The 21035-nt window shown below is 38.0% G+C and overlaps 1 protein-coding gene across 1 annotated transcript in view; it reads left to right on the forward strand.

Annotated features, from left to right (window-relative positions):
- Nucleotides 1-20251, forward strand: part of BMX (BMX non-receptor tyrosine kinase) — a 26200-nt gene extending 5949 nt beyond the window's left edge. The window contains exons 5-17 of the mRNA XM_042867730.1: nucleotides 1175-1236; nucleotides 6437-6615; nucleotides 9692-9751; nucleotides 10643-10697; nucleotides 11569-11648; nucleotides 12248-12375; nucleotides 12783-12857; nucleotides 13395-13566; nucleotides 14465-14681; nucleotides 16290-16354; nucleotides 17192-17310; nucleotides 19319-19476; nucleotides 20177-20251. Of these exons, the coding sequence (XP_042723664.1) occupies nucleotides 1175-1236; nucleotides 6437-6615; nucleotides 9692-9751; nucleotides 10643-10697; nucleotides 11569-11648; nucleotides 12248-12375; nucleotides 12783-12857; nucleotides 13395-13566; nucleotides 14465-14681; nucleotides 16290-16354; nucleotides 17192-17310; nucleotides 19319-19476; nucleotides 20177-20251 (1445 nt within the window). The remainder of the gene's footprint in view (nucleotides 1-1174; nucleotides 1237-6436; nucleotides 6616-9691; nucleotides 9752-10642; nucleotides 10698-11568; nucleotides 11649-12247; nucleotides 12376-12782; nucleotides 12858-13394; nucleotides 13567-14464; nucleotides 14682-16289; nucleotides 16355-17191; nucleotides 17311-19318; nucleotides 19477-20176) is intronic.
- Nucleotides 20252-21035: the final 784 nt, after the last annotated feature.

Consider the following 21035-nt stretch of genomic DNA (forward strand, 5'->3'; position numbering starts at 1 on the left):
TATATGTATATGTATATGTATATGTATATGTATATGTATATGTATATATATGTATTTTCTTTTAATATCCTTTTGTAAAGTATTCTCATTAAACACAGTTGTTACTATTGAGTTTTTCTATGTTTTATCTATGAATACTGAGATAGGAAAATCTATAGAATAGTACACTCCCAGATTTCACATTGTCAAAAGGGAATTCCCTTGTGCTTATATACATGCTTAATGGAAATCCAACTCATGTTATGAAAACACAATGGTGAATTATGAATATTTAGGTTTCAGCTTTGTAAAGCTGGATTATTTGGAATTTAGAGCACTAATAGATTTACTAATTTCAATCATTATCAAAACTTGGTCTTGAGCATTTAATGTCACAATCAAAAATGTATGTACCCAAAATTAAAAGACAAATTAAAAACTGTAGGTGTGCATAGTTTGCAACCTGATTTGTATCTGTTATACTCCCAGTAACACTGAAGCATTTGCTTTTGAAAACATAGTCTTATCTGCTCTTAATACAGTTTATGGAACATTGGCTAATGTAAAGAGTTGTCAGCTGTTTTGTAACAGTAATTTGAATAGCTTCATATAGCTTCCAAACCATTTGTTACATGAGCCAAGAGGGCCGTGAAACCCCCAGTCTGTTGTAAGGACAAGGAAATACCTCACTGTCAGCCATGGATGACTTATCCATGAGAAGAATTACAAGGAGCGTTTTGGTACATTGAACGCTTCATTTCTGCCAGAGATAATAATGCGTGCAAGATATTATGCTGTGTCTACTTTATATTTGTTCCTAAATGAGTTCCTGAGGTTGTTAGTTGGAGACATGCAGAGCACAGGGAAAGATTGCCTGTGTAGGGGAAACTCCAGACAGCCTGAGTCTTCTGGCTGCTGGGTAATGGAAAGCAGTATTCTTAATCACCACTTCATAGCCTACAAGGGCCTTTTTCAGAAACTTGGCATAGATGAGAACAATGGCTTATGGACTTTTAAAAGATACTGAGATGAATTGAGAGAAAGTTGGAAAGTACAGAATTAAAGCAGTTCTATATCACTGGGAAAAGAAATGTCAGTGTTGTTGCTGCCACTATGTAGTTCTACAAGTGAGAAAGCATCAAGCGATAAATTCTTGCTGAAATTCACAGTATGCTTTTTAATCCCTGTCTTTCAGATGTGACTCTGTGTTGCACAACCTGGTCTGTGAAACCATTGCCTCCAGTCCCTCAAACACTGGTAGGTCAAACTTCTGAGTATCAACCTGTACAGAAAGACTTGGTACTGATGATAGGGGGTCGAATAAGATGGGAGAATTGCAGGCTATCCCTGGAAGTTGGTCTCAATCTCTAATATATGGTCATCATAGAATCATAGAATGGCCTGGGTTGAAAAGAACTTCAAAGATCATCGAATTTCAACCCCCTGCTATGTGCAGGGTCGCCAACCACCAGACCAGGCTGCCCAGAGCCACATCCAGCCTGGCCTTGAATGCTTCCAGGGATGGGGCACCCATAACCTCCTTGGACAACCTGTTCCAGTGCGTTGCCACCCTCTGTGTGAAAAACTTCCTCCTAACATCTAACCTAAACCTCCCCTGTCTCAGTTTAAAACCATTCCCCCTCCTCATATCATTATCAACCTATGCAAGCAGTTGTTGATCAAGGTACTGCAATCTGACGTCCAACAGCATATCAGGAGGAGGGACACAAGTCTGTCTTCAGTGTGCTGAAAAAGGCAAACTGAGGAAGCCTCAGCCACTTCCAGTTCACTTAACAAGCTGGTGGTAGTAGACACTACAGCTTTTATTGTGACATCTTTTAGTGAATGCCATCAAAATTAGTTCTCTAGAGAATAGGAAGTCCCCATTCTTACACATGTCCCAAACTCCACTCTCCCACACTTCCCAGTGAAAATGTTGTTTCTAGTACTTGGAGAAAACATAGTAACTGAAGTGGACGATTATATTGAGATTTGTGGCCATGATGGTGGTGGGTCAATGGTTGGACTCCAACCTTAGTGATTTTACGATTCTATGACTTAATTTTAATGAGAAATGGTGGATAAACAGCACTTTCTCAGGCAATTCCCAAGTTACACTGCTCCAGCAGGCTGGGTCAGGAGTACAAGTGCCACTTTAGGAACATCTGTTTAGCTCAACTTAACAGAAACATACTGTAAGTTCATGAATTGAGAAGTGCTTCTAAGAGATGTATGTACTCCTACCTATGTCTTGACTTTATACCAGACAGTAAACCAGAAGTGTATGCCTTGCTCTCTGTCCATCTGTGAAAACTAAGCAAACAGACTCAGAAGGCAAACAAGACACCAGAATGCCAAAAAACAGACAAACAAACAGACACTGCATGCTGCAGTTTAGCAAGGTGCTTGATGAAAAAGGGAAAAGCTGGAAGGAATAAGAATAAAGCAGAGACTGGAAGATCTGTTTCTATGTTTATTTCCTCTTCTATGAGTGATGTACTGAAAATTATGCCTCCTGTTTTATTATGTTGACTCATGATGTTAGAGGCGGTTGTGGGTGGTATGGCAGTAGAAGTTGAACCTTCTTGCCAATATTCTATGACAGATGGCAGCAGAGGGGCAGTCTGACAAAATGGCACGGAAGTATCACTATCAAACAGTGTTATTGTGTTCTTTGTAACTGTTGTAGTTTCCATGACAATAAATAGGAGGTATTACTTTCAGAATAACCTATGTTTCTCCTTCTATACAAAAGTAAGGGCTATTTTACTATTTTTTACCTTAATTTCACTGCCCAGCCAAGTTACTAAGTTCTGTGAGGCGAAGGTAAAACTGACAAGGAAATAGAAGAGAACAGTGTTGTTTGATCTTCATGTATTTAAAAAATGGCTAGCAGAATGGTCTGCGTATTCTCAGATCACTAGTCTAGCCTCCTCCAAAAGTAAACTAGATTGGGTTTGAAATTGTGAGATTTTTTTAAAAATTATGTCTCCTGCCTTCTTTTCATTTGTCTTCTGGTTTGTGGTTTATATCTTTAGAATGCATTCTGGGCCCATTTCCTTGCTTCTTTCTGTTGATCAGAAAGAAACTAAAAAAAAAAAAAAGAAGAAAAGCTTGAATTCTTTTGTATACAATTGACATAACAACTAAGGATTTAAGAACTGCACAGAATATCAAGAAACAAGACAAAACCGTGAGGTATAAAATGGAGCTCCAAAAATAATAATAAAGCCTTGAAAACAGGCTATGATCAAAGAAGCTTTTGATATTTTTTTTCTGTTAATAATACTTGAAAGTAATGGCATTGTGAACATGCAGCAGCATAACTTGTTTTGAATTCTGCGGTCTGCTTGTCTGGCTTCCGTCAGGAGATGCTTTGTCTATCTGGAGAGATCATCAGTCATGCAAATGTTCTGCTGAACATGCTGGCTTCTGCTAGGTCTTTATGATTTATTTTCATTATCTGCTTGATTTCAAAGGTGTTATTTTGGAAGGGAAGTTTAAAATGCAGGAACGTGACAGTTTTAAGGTTGATACTTCTAAAACAGTTTCAGCAAATGCAGATATAATAAGTACCACATCTGGTTAGAACAACTTAACTTCATTTCCCCAAGCTGTATCATACAGATCAGACTTATAAGGCTAATATTGAGTTTTCATGGCGAGGAGCAGTCAGCAATCTATATTTAGCTCTAGAGCTACTTCTAGAAGCTTTCAGCACATTCTACTTTATCATTTCAACTACTCAGACTGGTCATCAAAGGTACAACTGAACTGCCAGTCTTCCTTCCATCTACCTCCCATTTCATATCCCTCACCTCTCCAGTCCTGGCAAGTCTTGTTTCTTTTTTCCTCCCCCAGAAGCACTAGTTCTTCTCTTTACAGCTTACACCTTTGATGTCTCCATCCCTTTCATCAGTTGAACATCACACCATTTCCACCGAAGAGCTAGTTCCTAAAGAGTGATGCTATTACAGAGAATACAAGTGACAACCATGCCTTCAGAGGGACCAGTAGGCATTTCCTCTGTGCTTTGATAAGCAGGATCTTCCTGTCTTACAAACACCTTCATCTCTGCTGGTGCCTGTCAGGCACTGTCTTTGCAATATCAAATACTGTCTGTAGGTCAGGTAGAAGTCCACTGAGTGCACACACACATATCTCCTCGTGCTAATTTTTTGACAAGTTTTTTTGAAAGAGTAAAAGAAGCAACACATACCTCCAGTTGTACCATGGGAACATGGTTTTGCAGATAGTAGGCATACCACATTTGCCCATCACACCTAAATCTCAGCTTGTCACCTAAAGCTCATTTCTAGATGGTGGTGGTAAAGTCATCAATGTGGAAATCACAATAATATCATTGCTAGCATAAGGGAAGTTACAAGGTGTATTCAATTACTATTAGGAAAGTATAGGCTTTAGGGCTTTCAACCAGTGCTGGATATGGAAAGCATTATGTAAGGACACAAACCAAAACATTAATCTGTACCAGGTTGCGCAGAAGTCCATCCAGAAATATTGCAAAAGACAAGTACAAATCCAGCAGTAAAACCCAAAGAGATGCAAATCTGATGTGCTCATCTTTGGCTGGATCTTTCCCCTGTCTGGTTAACAAAAGGAAACTCCTTTATTTGATCATAATTATTTCTGTCATTTACTTTGGCCAGCACTTTGCACTTTCTCCTGTTTCACAAAAAGATGAAAGCTTCCTCAAAGCATGACACTGATTATTCCATGAACAAAACAGGGGATTAAGAAAGAACAGTTCAATCTCAAAAAATTACCAAAGCCATATCTCAGAGGTACAAATCAGCCCATAAATACATTCACTAAAGATTTACTTGCTTTAATATTACTGGATGCTTTTATGAAAATGCATTATAATTTTCTCCATCTTTCTGATAGCTTCAGGCCACTCTATTTCTGTCATTATTCACAAAACAGACAGCCTAAGACTTGGATCATGTTTAACAAAGGTCTACAAGCTAAAAGCTCCCTTCCACTGAAGTCGGCCATGGCCAACTGGAAATAGGCTTCATGTGCTGAAGCAATAATGCTTGATGAATAACAGGTCTAAGTCTAGGCAAGTGAGAATTCTGATCTTTACAGACAAGCATTGCCATGGGAACTCAGTGAGATCAGATTGAGGCTCATTGTGTTTACTGGAAAAGATCCTGCATGTCTTCTGGCTCCACGGTGTCAATCAATTGGCATCTTGGTTTCTCTTTGCTTAAATTAAGTAAAGAAATATCAATGAAGATGAAACAAGCAAGCACACAATACTGCGGTTGCTAAGATTTGACTTAAAGGAATCACAGCCTGCTTGAGAACACTTGGCATTCTTACCCCGTATTGCATTACAGTGCTTTTCAATATAAAATGATTGCATAAAATAAATAGTTGGCACTTGGAGCCTCTTATCTCAAGTCTTTGTTATTTCTCCCCATCTTTTGCTGTCAGTGTTTTTCACATGTAGTTTTCCCTATTACAGAATTGGAATGCCTTGATTTTCTCAGTTACGAGATTTCACCAATTTCTAAATACATTTCAATGCCCAAATCTAAGATGCCTTTTTGCTTATGGTTAGATTCATGTAAACTAACTAAAAAATCAGGCTTCTCACCCAAGCTATTTTTGTAGACCTCCTAAACAAACAGTGGTGATAGGCAGAAATTTTGTAGGAAGGCACATTTCACCTGAAGATGTGGGTTAAATAGGAATCCTATAGTTGCATACCTATATGTGTTTAAATCTGCATAGAGAAGGAACCAAGTGGGATTCCTTATATCTAATAAGCTTAACAAAGAAACATCCAACATGGTCAATAAAACATTATAAGGAAAGGGGACAATTTAAAACCACGTAGCTTGTTCTTTCAGGGATTAGTAGAAATGACTGATGAATATCTCTTGTGCTTTATGGTAATTATTAGTATTGATCAACAGTCATTAAAATATATATACATAAGTTACAGTAGTGTGCTGCTGTGTTAGAGTTTTCTGATACAATATGATGTCATTGCACTTAGTTACAGTAAAATTGTTTGCTCACATGGTGTCTAATGCACATGAATTGCAATTGCTCAGTAAACTCTATCAGCTTCAGATGGTGTCAGGCTTTTGGTATGAGTACAGTCTATTATGTCATCTTGTTAATGAGAGCATACTATGACAGCTGTGTCAGCCTGCGCTCCATGTAATGCTTTGGGTGTCATTATTATGGAACTTGGCTCTGTATTCACCCATCTCACAAATATGCACAACAGTTTCTGTAATGTCCTTCTACATGAATGAGAAAAAAAGATGCTTTCCTGTACCCATGTTCTTAACTTTGATTAATTTTCTTACACTGTTACCCATTTTGAAGATATATGTGATCATGTATGTAGCTTTTCTTTTCTTACTTTATTCTGTGTTCTATCTCTTTATAATTTTATTTCTTCTGTCTTCAAAAGCTGAGACGTAGAAGCCTGCCTCAGGTTGTATCATCAAACAAGGGAATTCTAAATATGGCTGTGGCCCAATGCAACTATGAACCCTCAGGAAATTCAGCTATCCGTCTTGTCAAAAGCAATAAATACCATGTATTGCAAGAGGAAGATTTTGCCTGGTGGAAAGTAAGAGATTTGGAAGGGTAAGTATGCACTGCACTATACTTCTTTTCCATGATCATGATCTTCTATGTGTCTCATCCTCGTAGACAGCATTGCAGGCAGTCCCAGCGCCTTACAGGATCTATAGAGCTAGCATTAGCTTGGAACTATGTTAGCAGCTTTTAAACCTTTTTAAAGAAGCCTCATTGTGTTCTGCACAACTCCACTGTCATTATTATTCTTGGCTGCCAGACTGGGTGAGATTTACTGTAGTCATTGCCTGTGTGCCAGCTAAAATACTATCCAGTGGCTTTAATTCTGTCATGTGCCTGAGGAAGAGCTTGTGCACTCTGAAGCTGGCCATTTATTTCCAACTATTTAGTCTTCATGAATAAGAATAGAACATCTCTCCTCACAGACTTTGCACCAACACCATCACTATTGCAATAGCAGTGATAGTACTGGAGACCAGCGAGAACTGTTGAAACAGTTCCATCCAGCACTGAACAGAAGCACTGAATTATTCTCTTTGAGGTTCACAACTGGAAGAATCCCCTTTGACTGCTTAAAATACAAAATTTTTCATTAACATCCAGCTGGGGCAGAAAAGAAAATTGCTTCCCAAGTCATTAAATAAGAAACAGCTTTCAGAGTATGCTGGAGACAAAGGCAACACAACAAACAGGAGCTGCCTAGAAGAGATACGACTTCTTGTCTGTCTCATGATGGATACTCTCTGAATTTGATTTCATGTACATGACAGAAATGTGGAAGGGAAGAATTTTTAAGCAAGGGGATATCCAAACTGGTTTGGAACAGAATAGAATTAGTTGATCCATTCATAACTCATTGATTAAGTTTACATCTGCAAGTGAGCAAACAAATAAATCAACCTTCAGTTAAAGTGTCTGTATTTTATAGCTGACAGGAGTGGCATGCTGTTTGGATTAAGAAAGCAGCATACAACCCCAGCGATTCAAAGACAATGATAAATCAGTAAGCTGAGATTCGCTGCTAAATGTCATCACTGGAAAGTTGATGGCTATGCAAAACCATATGATATAGGCAGCTCTGCTAACAGAGCCTGAACAGAGGGCTCTGAGATGAATAAAGGAGCAAAACGAAATCAAGAGAATGGGGATCATTTATAGTTTTTTTCTCTGGCTTGTGAAACTGAGGCTTTTGCAGCATTGATTCTGCAAGGACAAACTCCATATATAGCATAGCAAAATCTTAAAGTTCTGCTTGGAAATTTCAAAGATGTTGGAGTTTTGAATGTAGTAGGAACAAACAGTTGGCAGTTACCTGTTTAAGATTTCATGCATTCTTGGATTTCTTCTCGCTCTACTGAGATCTGTGGTGAAGAAACCCTTTCTTTCTGTCTCCATTCATATGCAAATATACACCTTACTTCCCCTGTTGTTTTTTTTTGGTGGGCACAGCATACAGTCCATTCCCTTACCACTATAGACGACTATGGGTCCTCATAACTTAGTCCAACATGCCATGTTGCCAACTGCTTCATATGCTAGCTCAGCTGCCCATACTCACTTAGCTTAGCTTCTCAACTGCATCTGGCACTGTGTGGGAAAGAATGCTGAACCTACCTGCTGACTTTCTGTGTCTGATCTTGGATACTCTGCTGGCATCTATTAGTCACTTGCATCCTTCATCACAGCAATGGAGATGGCATGTAATGATATCGTTGAACAGCTGCTCCAATCTCCCATATGATGATGCCATTCACTGAGATATAAGCCATTTCAGTGACTACTGAAAAGCGTAATTCATTGAAATATAGTCTTCTAAAACAAATTACCTCTGCATTTTCTCCATGTCATGTTAAAAAAAAGCAGAAATGTTTTAACCATGAGCATTTCTGTTAGTGGCATTCTAACAAGCGTCTGTCTGATTAATCCCTTTTCCTATTTTAAGTGACCAATTTTAAGATGCAATCATACGTGATAGCTGAACTGTGAACTGTTTATTTTTCAGGAATGAAGGTTTTGTACCAAGCACTTACTTGAGAAAGTTATTTCTGAATGAGGATGAGCCAAGGTGAATCAATATGCAGCCATCCACTGCTTAAATGTTCTCCTTGCCACTCAAGAAAAGATTGGGCAAATTTTTTGGAATATTTTTCTTCTTAAGTAACCTGCTGAGTACTAAGCATATAATTTACTGCAAGGTGTAGAATCAAATGCAATTTGTCTTCTTGACTCATACATCAATGCAAAAAACATCAGTTTTTCCTCCATCACCTATTTTCATTTAAATCAATAGGGTTTTGCCACTGTCTTCAATATGCCAGGATTTCAGTCTTTGTACTTTTATTTCAGTTTTAAAATGTCAGCCTTGCTAGCATTCTCATGCATTTGTATGTATGTGAGCATTCCAGTACAAAGTGAGTTCAACTGTATTATAAATCAGTCTCAAATTTTCTTTATGGCAAAATGGCAAGTTGCGATGACATTGTATAGCATTAAATGTATGTCAAAGTGTTTGAATGAAAACCTTATAGAGGCTTCACAGATTTTCTTATAGTAAACCACACTAGATAGGATCCAGAGGCTGACTTTAAAAACAACAACAAAACAAACAAACAAAAAACCCAACCAACCAACCAACCAACCAAAAAAAAAAAAAAAAAAAGCCAATATTTTATTAATATTCTGTAAAAGGCAGCATAATCACTGTTATTTTTGCACAATAAATTGTTTTAGAATTCTTTCTACTGTCTGTCATGCTAAAAATATTTATTTGGAAAGTTTAGGGTTGTACAGTTTTGGAAATCTTCCATGTAAATTTTGAAGTGGTAGATGCAATCTCTTTGTAAATTCAGTAAAGACGTGTAGTTTCATTGCTTGCTACAGCACAGATAGAGCATATTTCTCTTTCCAACACATTGTACAGTGGTAGGGAAAGATTGTTTAAGAGTTTAGCAAGTCAGAGAAAAATCTAGAGAGGTAAATATATCTCAATTTCTTTAATATTCACCTTGGAACATGGCACAATAGAAACAATTACTCAAAAATACATGCAGTGTAGCATTTAACCTGAGAAAAACAATTTACATGACCAGTTTTTCATCATTTCAGTGTATTGTTTTCTTTGCAGGAAAAACTCAAGTGCCAGTGAGCACACATCAGCAGAAGAACAGAGCATGGCTCAGCATGAGTGAGTATGTAGGATATATCTTCATGAGAACTGAGAGATTCTTTAGAGAGAAGTATTATTTCCACTCTGCATGTACAAAGAATAATGGCATACCATATACTTATGTTACATTCATAGTAACAATTAGATATATAAAACTGTAGAATCATTAAAGATCACATAGTCCGACTCCCCTGCATTGAACAGGGACACCAATGGCCAGATCAGGGTGCTCAGAGCCATGTCATCCTGACCTTGGATGTCTCCAAGAACAGGGCATCCACCACCTCTCTGGTCTCTGATCAGCTTTGAGGTCATCAGTAGCATCGCTGGTCACAGGCTTCCAACAATAGGAATGAATTTGGTTTTGGACAGGAAAAAGACAAGTGTTTGGACAAATCAGTCTCCTACACTAATAAAAGGATCCTTCTTAAAATGAACTTTTGTTAAAAAGGCTTTACGTGAGCTCCCCAGAACGATCTGACATAGTATGTTTGTCTTGTTTCCTCCGTGGGGGACCTCTCACTTTGCTCAAATACTGTGAAAAACAGAAGATTGGAGGAGAAATTATGCAATTCACAGCTGTTAAAGAGACATGTCCTGATCCAGGACAAACAAGCTACTTCTGGTAGAGCGCCAGGACTGCAGGATCTTCCTGTAAGGATTTACTATAAAAAACCAGTGTCACAGCATGGGCCCCGATATCTCAAGGTATAGAAGTCCATTGGAAGCAGATGAAACTAGTGGTTTATCTCTTATCACAGCCTAAATTTACACATGCAGGACAAGTCCCATCTCTAGCTTTTAAAAGCACTATTGAAAATATTTACAATGTATGGCATTTTTCGTGAGTCTGCTGTGCATTACTCGGAAATCAGCCTGTCAGTAACGAGCCTAATACTTCTCTTACAGTTGGTATGCTGCTGGTATCTCCCGTGCCCAATCTGAGCAGCTGCTCCATCAGAAGGTATTACATATCCTTACTGCTTGTATATGAACAGCCAAGGAGAAGTTTCTGTCTTTGCCATAGTACGTAGCTAGAGGATGCTGATGCTCTTCAAATAGCTGTTGCATAACACATTGCTAGAAACTCTTGTACTCCATTATTATTGATTAACAGATCTCCAAAATATGTCTGGATGCATTGTTTCTCTTGTACAGATGAGCAGATTATACATTTCAAAAACAAACTCTGAAAAACAGAATATCTAATCTAGTGTGGTAAACTGTTAAAAGAAGTAAAAGTGGGTAGTGAAAGTTTGGACTGGAATACCACCAAAAATAAATAAATATTCCAAATATCTTAATATGCAGTGAAAATCTTTTTAGTTATTCTACCATTCAAAAATACTTCGGCAAGAAAAAATGACATTGGTCTAATGAATTATGTGAAGACTACTGAGTATAGCAGAGAAAGAACTTATTCACAGGGAATGTATGGAGCAGTGTCTGGTCACATACTGCCTCTGGAAGGGATAGAGGGAGGAGAAGCTTTAACTACTTTCTGTCTACCTTGCAGTAAATCTGTGCCTGCATCAAACCAAAATGGCACACTATTTGATTCATGTCTGGGATGGAGTACAACTCACCTAACTCTAAATATCTACACTGGGGTACCACAACCAGTTATCTAGACCTCTTTTATGGGGAGAAATAAATAATTCTGAGGCACAGTTTGTCTTGTCTTAAAGTAGCTCTTAAAGGACATCATATGAGTCACATCTTTTCTCATCTATGGATATTCCAGTGTAAAATTCTGAAGTTTAATGAGATGAATCCCAACCTCAGAGATCCTTGTAATTTCACCTTTTTTTTTCCTTTTTTTTTTTTTCATTTAGGGTAAAGAAGGTGCTTTTGTGGTGAGGAAATCTAGCCAGGCAGGAATTTATACTGTGTCTGTACTCAGCAAATTTCATGAGTGAGTATTCAAAGAATGTGTATCCTTTCTATGAGCATGCAAGGGAAATTATAATTGGTGTAAGTTGTCTCCAACCAAATCTCTAAGTTGTGTTGAAGTTGAGCCCCAAGCACTTTCAGGTCATATTGGTTATTTGAACTGGCTCTGGGAAGGGAAGGGGAGGGAAGGGAACGATTGGTAGAAGTTGGAAAGCAGAAGAAGAGGTGGAAATGTTGACTTCTGGGGCAGACTAGAACTAATTCTGACTGTGGTCCTTTTGTTCATAGGTGTCCAGAACTGGATGTAGAGCCATTGTGAGGGCAGTACGTGAAAGCTATTGGCTCTGAATGTAAATGTTGGGAGACAAATATAGGCTACATTGTAGTATGCAGCAAAACTCTGTAATGTGCTTCAGTCTGCCCTAAATAGCCAGCTGATGTAAAGGCTGGATAAATATGAAGGAGGAAAATATAACAGTCTCCCTGATCAGATCTGCTATTTATTTAGTTATTTGGTTGGAATGTTGTAGTTTGTCCTGCAGCTAACTAATCTATTAATGCATGGGCTGGAAGGCGCTTTGCAAGGCTCTAACACACACAGCACTTTGTTGTGCTTTTCAGAAGTAAAAAAGGAACAGTCAGACATTACCATGTGCACAAAACCCCTGAGAATAAGTATTACCTTACTGAAAATCACTGTTTTGAAACAATTCCCAAACTGATATACCACTACCAGCACAACTCAGCAGGTAATCCTATGTGTTCTTTCTACTTGATTGGCTCTGGCTTTGTCTTCTGCGCTTCTCAGAGTTAACACAAACAACTTCCAATGCTGAATATTCCAAATTTTTAGGCATCTTTTGGGAGAATTTGGGTGGGACTTGAGCTATCATATTCATAATGGAAACAGTTGCTTTACTTTCTATACTGAATGTTTTGATATTTTACTGACTCTTTTAAACAAACAAAAAAAAAGTTTAAAAAACTGCTTAGAAAACCCTGAAGTGCCTAGTCTTGTGAAATGATGAAGCTGCTAAAAATTGTTGTCTTTACCTGGATGGTATAAGTGTTTGTGTTTGTGCATTAATTTCCTGTATATTACTTGATTCAGAGGAGTTATTTATATATTGAGAGCTTTAATGGGTTTTGTTTGTAGGTATGGTGCCAAGGCTCCGTCACGTGGTATCAACACAAATAAATAAAGTCCCAGCCACAGCTTCATTGGGAAATGGTAGGAAAATAATTTTATACTGTCAGTCTTGGCCACCAATAAAATCGAAACAAGAAAATTATGATTTATTTCTTTCAGGCTTGTGGAAAGTTGCAGAATCTTTGAACTCATCATTTTGTGGCCATTTTAATTTGCCCACAAAACATTTATGTTATGCCTTTTTAAGACACTCTATGTCAAATGTTATATTGAACATAAAATGTCATGTGAGTTTCCCTTTTATTTTTTCCCCTCTGCAATATTAACTGGCACAATCATGCTTGTTTTCCAATCCCCTACAGGAATATTTATTATTTGATGCATAAATCTTTCTCAAAAGTGCTTATAAGGCTTAAACCTAAGCAGTAGCAAAAAAATACTTGTAGGAAGTTTAGTGTCCTTCAAATACAAAGCTGAGATGAAAGACAGGTATGTTACATCAGTGCACCATGATTTTGTAGCCCTTCAGAGAAAACAACAGCATTGCACATGACAGACATTATACTTGCATTTGTTTGGTTTTTTTTTTTGCTTAAGGGAATTTCTTTGTCCTGCTAGGAATCTGGGAGCTGAAGCGAGAGGAAATTGTGCCGTTGAGAGAGCTGGGAAGTGGTCAGTTTGGAGCAGTGCATCTGGGAAAGTGGAAGGGACAATATGATGTGGCTGTAAAGATGATTAAAGACGGAGTAATGTCAGAAGATGAATTCATAGCAGAAGCTCAGACCATGATGTAAGCTTTGCTTACGTATTTGGAAACAATGATTTCTTCAAACATTAATCAGTAATGCAAAGCAGACACCGGAAAAATAATTTCCTCTTAAAAATAGCTTTAAATAATGTTGAGTACATTAGACTAAATAGGTAGCCATGTAGAACATCTGGAGTATTAACAAAATAATTTCACACAAACTGATGGGATAACCTACAAAAAGTTTCAACTAGCGTCTCTTCCAAAACATTAGAGGTTGCACATATGTCACTTAAAGCTACTTTCCTCAGCACATATACAGAAATGATTAGAAGGCTGTTCTTGCCATCCTGCAGATAGTAATGCAGTGAACAACTGGGAAATATCAGCAATATAAAGATGTGATTTGAAGTGTTAGTTTCTGAATCTAAAGAGATAATTGTATTAGAATGTCCAGTGGAATTCCATTAAATGATATTAAGCACTTGAATTCAAGAACATTTTTGTTATCTCATGTCCTGAAGGTATGTGGTATCTTCCTGTCAACTAGCTGATACAATCTCCATTCTGAATCCGAAAATTTGGCAACATGGTTTTAGTAGAAATCTTACAGGTATAGGGACTACCCTACCCACTCAGTTCCATTTTCTCCCACCAATAAGGCTGCACATTTTCTCCGCTAAATTCTATTTGAGATTTTGACTATGAAGTTGACATTTCATCAATACTTCTTTTGGTTGTCATCAATACTGAATTTCACAGTAATGAGCAGGATTCTCAGTTCCTCTTGAAAATGAATGCTTTAAAGTCTAAGATAAGACTGCATTCATTCTCAAGAATTTCTCAGAGAATGCCACATTAGTATTTGAAGAAATAAACTTACAGAAATGCTCGATCATATCTATTCTTTCTCTTACTGTTTTATTTGCATTTATTTCAGGAAACTTAATCATCCCAAACTTGTTAGACTGTATGGAGTATGCTCAGAATTGTATCCCATCTACCTAGTGATGGAATATATGCCAAACGGCAGTTTGCTCAGCTACCTACAGACTCAAGGGAAGGAATTGCAGCCCCTTCAGCTTCTGGAAATCTGCTATGATGTTTGTGATGCTATGGCTTTTCTGGAGAGCTGTCAGCTCATACATAGAAACTTGGTAAGTATCCCACAGGAGAAATGAAATAAGAAAGACAGACACAGTTCTGTCCCATAATCCAGGGACAGCTGCACTGGTGCTCCCTGAAAAGTGTCATGGTCTACAGAGCAGAGACACCTGGTTGGCTCAGTACAAGGCACCTCTGGGCTAGGAGCTTTATAGCCACATGTAAACAGTACTGCCCACAAGCTAACCTTTCTGTTTCAGAGCTGGGCTAGCAGGTCCCCAGCACTGCATGCTGTGCCGCCTGCATGTATGGGCTCTAGGCTTAGGGATTTATGAACACTTTGCAGCACAACTATAGCATCAGTAAAGCAAAAAGTTCAATTTGAACTGATGGTTCAGTCCTCCAGGAGATAGAGGTGCAGCAATAATAATGGTGGGCACTGTTAAATAAATCTCTAATTTATCTAATTGGGAACCTTTTCTCTTTTAACAAGTACAGATGTTATTGGGATAAATGGGAGTTTATTCTTGCACACTGCAAGCATGAACAGAACTTGAAAATTTGCAGTTGCCTTCTCTTTTAAATGCATTTATAAGTCCCTGTTTTCAAGAAAGTACTTCAAGTTGCTCTCAATGTGAGGGTCAGTCATTTCAAGGTCCTGGACCCAAAGTTTATGCAAAATATAGTTATAAAAAATGGTAGCAAAAGTCTTTGGGGAAATAAGCAGTTATTTTTGAGCCTTTTAAAAGTGAACAAACACAAATTTCAGAGTCAGTAGCAGTATTTTGCCTTCTAACTCCAGGCAGAAATATATTGGAATATTTGGTAATGATTTATGTTATAGACTTGCTTAATTTTCCAATAGGGATCTCATCTCCCCAGGTACTATTTTAAATTCTGTCTTGATGATGCTTTCAAAAATTTGTTTCTATTTGCAAACAAAGTTGTTCAATCCATACATCACTAATTTTCACACTTTGCTTCAGAAATGAGGAATGACAGACAACGTGGGTAGCAGTGTTCAAGTAGTAAATACAAAGTCTCTGAGAAATGTTTGTACACACTGGGAAGACAAAGATTAAATATGAGTTTGATTTCAAGCTGTAGACTCAAAGTGTATCACAAAAATTAATGAGCATGAAGAGACAGAAAATACAACTTTAGATAAGTGTTCCCTGGTGACCATATGTAGAACTATTTTCTTAATGAAACTTTCATAAGCCAGACTGTTTATATCAATTTTTATTGTTTTACTTTGCTTATAATGCATTGTGGATAATCAAATCAATGTTTTCCTTCTTGTTTTTGATTCCTTGGTAAATGCTGGGGCCCTGTAGTAGGATGCACTTTGAAAGACAGAGTTTAGTTTCTAGATCTGTTGCTGTCTGTCCAGGTGAATGTGGGTTCCTCACCTCTGTTTACTCATCTCTCATCATCCTCATTTGTAAAGCTGAGGTAATGATAAATAATGTTTTTCAATTGGTAGTCAAAAGCAAAATAAGAGAGTTAGTTACTAATCCCTTACAGTTTCCAACTTAGCTGCTTCAGTTAAAGAATTTCATTACTCTTTGAAATGTTAGTAGATAGAAATTAAGATGTGACATTATTTCCTCCACTTCAGGCTTCTTCTACTCATCTATTTTCTAATTTTTCTACTAAAGGCTGCTAGGAACTGTTTGGTTGACAGCAATCTTACTGTGAAGCTATCTGACTTTGGGATGACAAGGTAAGAAAGAGAAGTGGTAGCCTTGTGGAGCTACAGTTTTAGTATATCTTATAGTTTACTGGTAGTGATCAGCTAAAAACAGGCAAGTAATAAAGTTAAGTCACAGTGTGCTACATCTTTTTGTGTTTCCTATCCATAAAGTAGTCTCTAAACTATTATGGAGTTACAATAAAGACACTTTTCTGTCTCAAAAACTCAGTGCTTAAAGGCTAGGCACAGCTGAGAGATTTCACTACTCACATTTGTTAAGGAAATCTCAATTTACTTTTTCTAGAAGGTATGTGCTTGATCCATGGGCCAAACACCTGCATCAGCAGCCTCAGTAGAAGGAAGTGGGAGAGGATGAGCAGCCTCAAGTCCTCTGAGGAAAGGTTGAGGGGACAAGCACTGCTTAGTCTGGTGAAGATGAGGAGGATAAGAAATGCCTAAAGGTTGACTATGGCTGCTTGCAGTTGCAAAGCTGTAAACCTCATCAGTGTCAGATGTTATATCCATGGGAAATGGCCACATTCTGCAGTTCAGAAAGTTCAAGCTTGAAGAACATAAGGTATTTCACAAGGTGACAGTGCAACAGGAAGCACTGGGACAAAGCACAAACCTCCAGAGCAGAGGGGTTGGATCTAGATGATCTTTGAGGTTCCTTCCAACCCAAGCCATTCTATGGTTCTATGATTCTATGATTATTTCTCTAATATGTTGATAACAACTATGTGATCTATTGACTACAGCTGATGTCTGTATCACATATGCTTTTGAAGTTTGGGATTCCATCTGGGATTTTCCTGGCCAGAATTTTCCTTCAACTACCCACAACCAAGTTCATTTCTTCCATTTTAGGTATGTCCTGGATGATCTGTATGTAAGTTCTCTAGGAACCAAGTTTCCAGTGAAGTGGTCAGCACCAGAAGTTTTTCATTACACCAAATTTAGCAGCAAGTCAGATGTATGGGCCTTTGGTATGTATCGAATCTTCCATATAAATGCATATGTGTATATGTTATCACGTTTGAATTTCTTTATCTTAGTATATGAAAATACTAGACGCATGCTGAAATAATATAAAAAGCAATTACAGCTTATGCTCTCATTTAATATTTTTATGAATCAAAATAGGAATTTTTGGAATTTTTAGCCCAATGTTTTTTCTTCTAGGCATACAGAAACCTTGTCCACTCCTCCCCAGGAGGAGTGTGTGTTTTATATGCTGCACTAATGGGAAATGTTGGCACTGGAGATCAAACAATGTCTTTGACTGTAGAACATAAACCTTAGCTGCCAAATCAAAGAGCTGTTTTATTACTCCAAGAGGTCAGAATGGATGCTGTGCATGGACCACATGTGCCAGAGGATCTGGGTCGCTGCATCTTGGAAAAAAATCTTCATTTGCAGATCACTTTCTATGCCAGAATTTCAAACATTTGAAGTTCTATTTCAGTGGTTTTCAAGCTATGATTTAAAAATCTGCAGGGTCTGTCCAGTGTTTTTAAAAGTCTGAAAAAAGCAGCAAAGAAAGGGAAGCCATTTGTGAGTGGCCTTAAATCCACTTACATGGGTTTGCTCCATCAGTAGGATGATGCTAGCAGCAGATGATTTGATGGAAGTTTGGCAACCCATTGTTCTTGACATTGATCAGTGGTGAATAAAGCAGATGAAAGTGCCTCCAAAATGCGATACTTCTTTTTTATCTTTAACTTTTGCGTCTCCCAATATTGTTAATGTGCCTAGCGGATAAACAGCTCAATTGTGCCCTTCACAAGGTTTTTATAATATATGCGATTAAATCAAAAGATGGATTTTCTTTTTGTTCTTATGGGTGAAATCCTGACTCCAGGCATTATTGTCATTAACTTCAATATCAGCATTAACTTCAATGGAAAACACTATCTTCCCTCAGAGGGTCTTTTCTCATTTTACCACTCTCCACTGATGCAGTGGAAGCAAGGGGAGAGCTGGATCTGTCAGTCTTGGTTTGACTGCTTTAAATTAGTGAGTCTTTGAAGGGCTACAGAACTGAACCAAGGTACTCACATCCCAAAAGCAGATGTCTGAGGACAAATAATCTTGGGTGTTTCATGTTCTCATCAGGGAAAGGTGAGATTCAGGTATTGTTTTATTCTGATCTCACTGTGACACTGAAAAGCTCCGATCTTGAAGCTGGAGGGAAGTTCAAGATCCAGTACATTTCTCCTTGGAAAAAAATAATAATTCCACTATTAATAATAAATTTGGATGTTAGAAAAAATTTCCACTTGGAAAGAGTGGTAATGCAGTAGCACAGGCTGCCCAAGGAGGTGGTGGAGTCACTGTCCCTGGAGGTTTTCAAGAACCGTGTGGATGTGGCACTGAGAGACATGGTTAGCCAGCATGGTGTGATGGGCTGCTGGTTGGATTAGATGATCTTTGTGATCTTTTCCAACCTTAATTATTCAATGAGTCTATGTTGTGAATAAATAAACATTTCACTTTTTTTTTTTTTTAACTTTATCAATCTGTTTAGTTTCAAGAAAAATAGTTTCGAGCAAAGGAGTCTTTATGAATGAATGATTATTATACATACAGTGTTTCGATTGCTTCAGTAAAATCCACTTGTTATATGTATGTGTGGTAGAGACCACAAAGCATTTGGGAATCTTTCTGATGCCAAAGAAGTTTATGTCTCACTCACTTCAAACAATCATTAAAATATTCATTATGATTTATTCTATAAAGAAAATGCATAACTGTAACTGTCATTTCCTTTTTCCTTCTCTAACACTGTATATATGTACACACCTACATAAGGTAATGTTTGTATTTTTGGTCATACATAAGGGAATGTTTGTATTTTTGGTCATTACTCTCCATGGAGTCAGTTATGTATTGCATGTGCATCTTGTTTTGGGAAAGAAGGATTCTCTTACATTTCTTGGTTTTCGTTTCTTGTCTTTTGTTTCTTTCCTTCCATTGCTGTGAATACTTCTGCAGGTATCTTAATGTGGGAGGTGTTCACTTTGGGAAAGCAGCCCTATGAGCTGTATGATAACATGCAGGTGATTGAGAAAGTTTCTCAAGGATACAGACTTTATAGACCGCAACTGGTTTCAGACATCACCTACCAGATAATGTACAACTGCTGGCATGAGGTATGTGCATCTGCATGTACATTAAAATGCATTTCAATGTCAATGTAAGACACGGGCTAAGATTCTTCTCACTAATTTATTGGTTTAAAATTTGAATTCTGAGTTAAATTCCTATGATTACAGGATGACTAGTTGTACGTCCCCATGACCATTTTTCCCACCTATTTTAGCCACCATAGAATATGTGTTATTTCTATTTATATATAAGTATCTTAATTAATTTAGAGGTGACCTCTACCTTTTTAGATAGCTGAAGTTGCATGAAAAAAAAAACACCCTTAGAACGGAAGGAGTAGGTTATCCCATCTGTGAGTCTTCCAGGAGTCAAATGCTGATCATGCTGATGTTATCTTGAGAGATGTGTCTGCCGTGCCAAGAACTATCCTGATTTATTGTTTCTCTTCAACTAAATTTTAGTCTGTTTTCTGTGGACCATGACTTGTCCCTCTCCCACAACAAAGAACCATTTGGCATATTGTTGGTGATACCGTGAAATGATAGTGATTACAGACTTTTTAAATATTATTGGCAGAAATTTGAGAAAAATATTAATGTAAAGAAAGAAGAATGAATTATTGCAACAGAAGAAAAATATTTAAAAAAAAATTAATTTTCTTTGTCCTTTAACACCACTGTCTCTCCAAATTTCTGTATGCATTTGTAACTAATTAACGTTATCCATCATCTTTGCCTCATCCAGCTGCCAGAAAAGCGTCCTGCCTTTCATCAGCTCCTGTCATTTTTTGAGGTGCTGAGAGAAGACAGCAGGCCTTGAAAAAGAAGATTCACATACAGATCACTGTGCATACTTGTTCCATATCATCTGCCTTCTGTGAGAGAGTGAAATCTGAACTCTTCCTGACATGAGCCACCTCTGTTGTACAGTATATTAGTTTCTAATTTAATTAGGGATTTGACCAAGAAGTATATGGGGAAAGCTTTTATGATAGTCTGCAGGTGACAGCACCTAGAAGGATGCTGTGAAAGAATGTAATTCATTCTGTCCACCTTGTCTCAAAGGACTCCTCAGACACTGAGATATATGGCAACTGTATACACTCCTTCCATGTTTCCAAGCTGTCACTGTTTGGCCTTATCTGGAAATGTAAACAAGGAAAATACATGCTAGTTAGGCTTTATGATTATCACACAGAATCACAGAATCACAGAATCACAGAATCACCCGGGTTGGAAGGGACCTCAAGGATCATGTAGTTCCAACCCCCCTGCCTAGCAGGGCCACCAAACATACACATTCAGATCAGGTTGCCCAGGACCCCGTCCAACCTGGCCTTGAACACGTCCAAGGACGGGGCATCCACAACCTCCCTGGGCAGCCCGTTCCAGGGCCTAACCACTCTCCCTGTAAAGAACTTCCCCCTAACATCCAACCTAAATCTTCCCTCCTTCAACTTGGATCCATTTCCCCTAGTCCTGCTGTTGTCAGCCCTTTTGAAGAGTTTACTCCCCTCCTGGGTGTAGGTTCCCTTCAGGTATTGATAGGCTGCAATGAGGTCACCCCGCAGCCTTCTCTTCTCCAGGCTGAACAAGCCCAACTC

The sequence above is a fragment of the Lagopus leucura genome, unplaced genomic scaffold, assembly GCF_019238085.1.
Source record: "Lagopus leucura isolate 7727_CA_CO unplaced genomic scaffold, USGS_WTPT01 Super-Scaffold_100001, whole genome shotgun sequence".
NCBI lineage: Eukaryota > Metazoa > Chordata > Aves > Galliformes > Phasianidae > Lagopus > Lagopus leucura.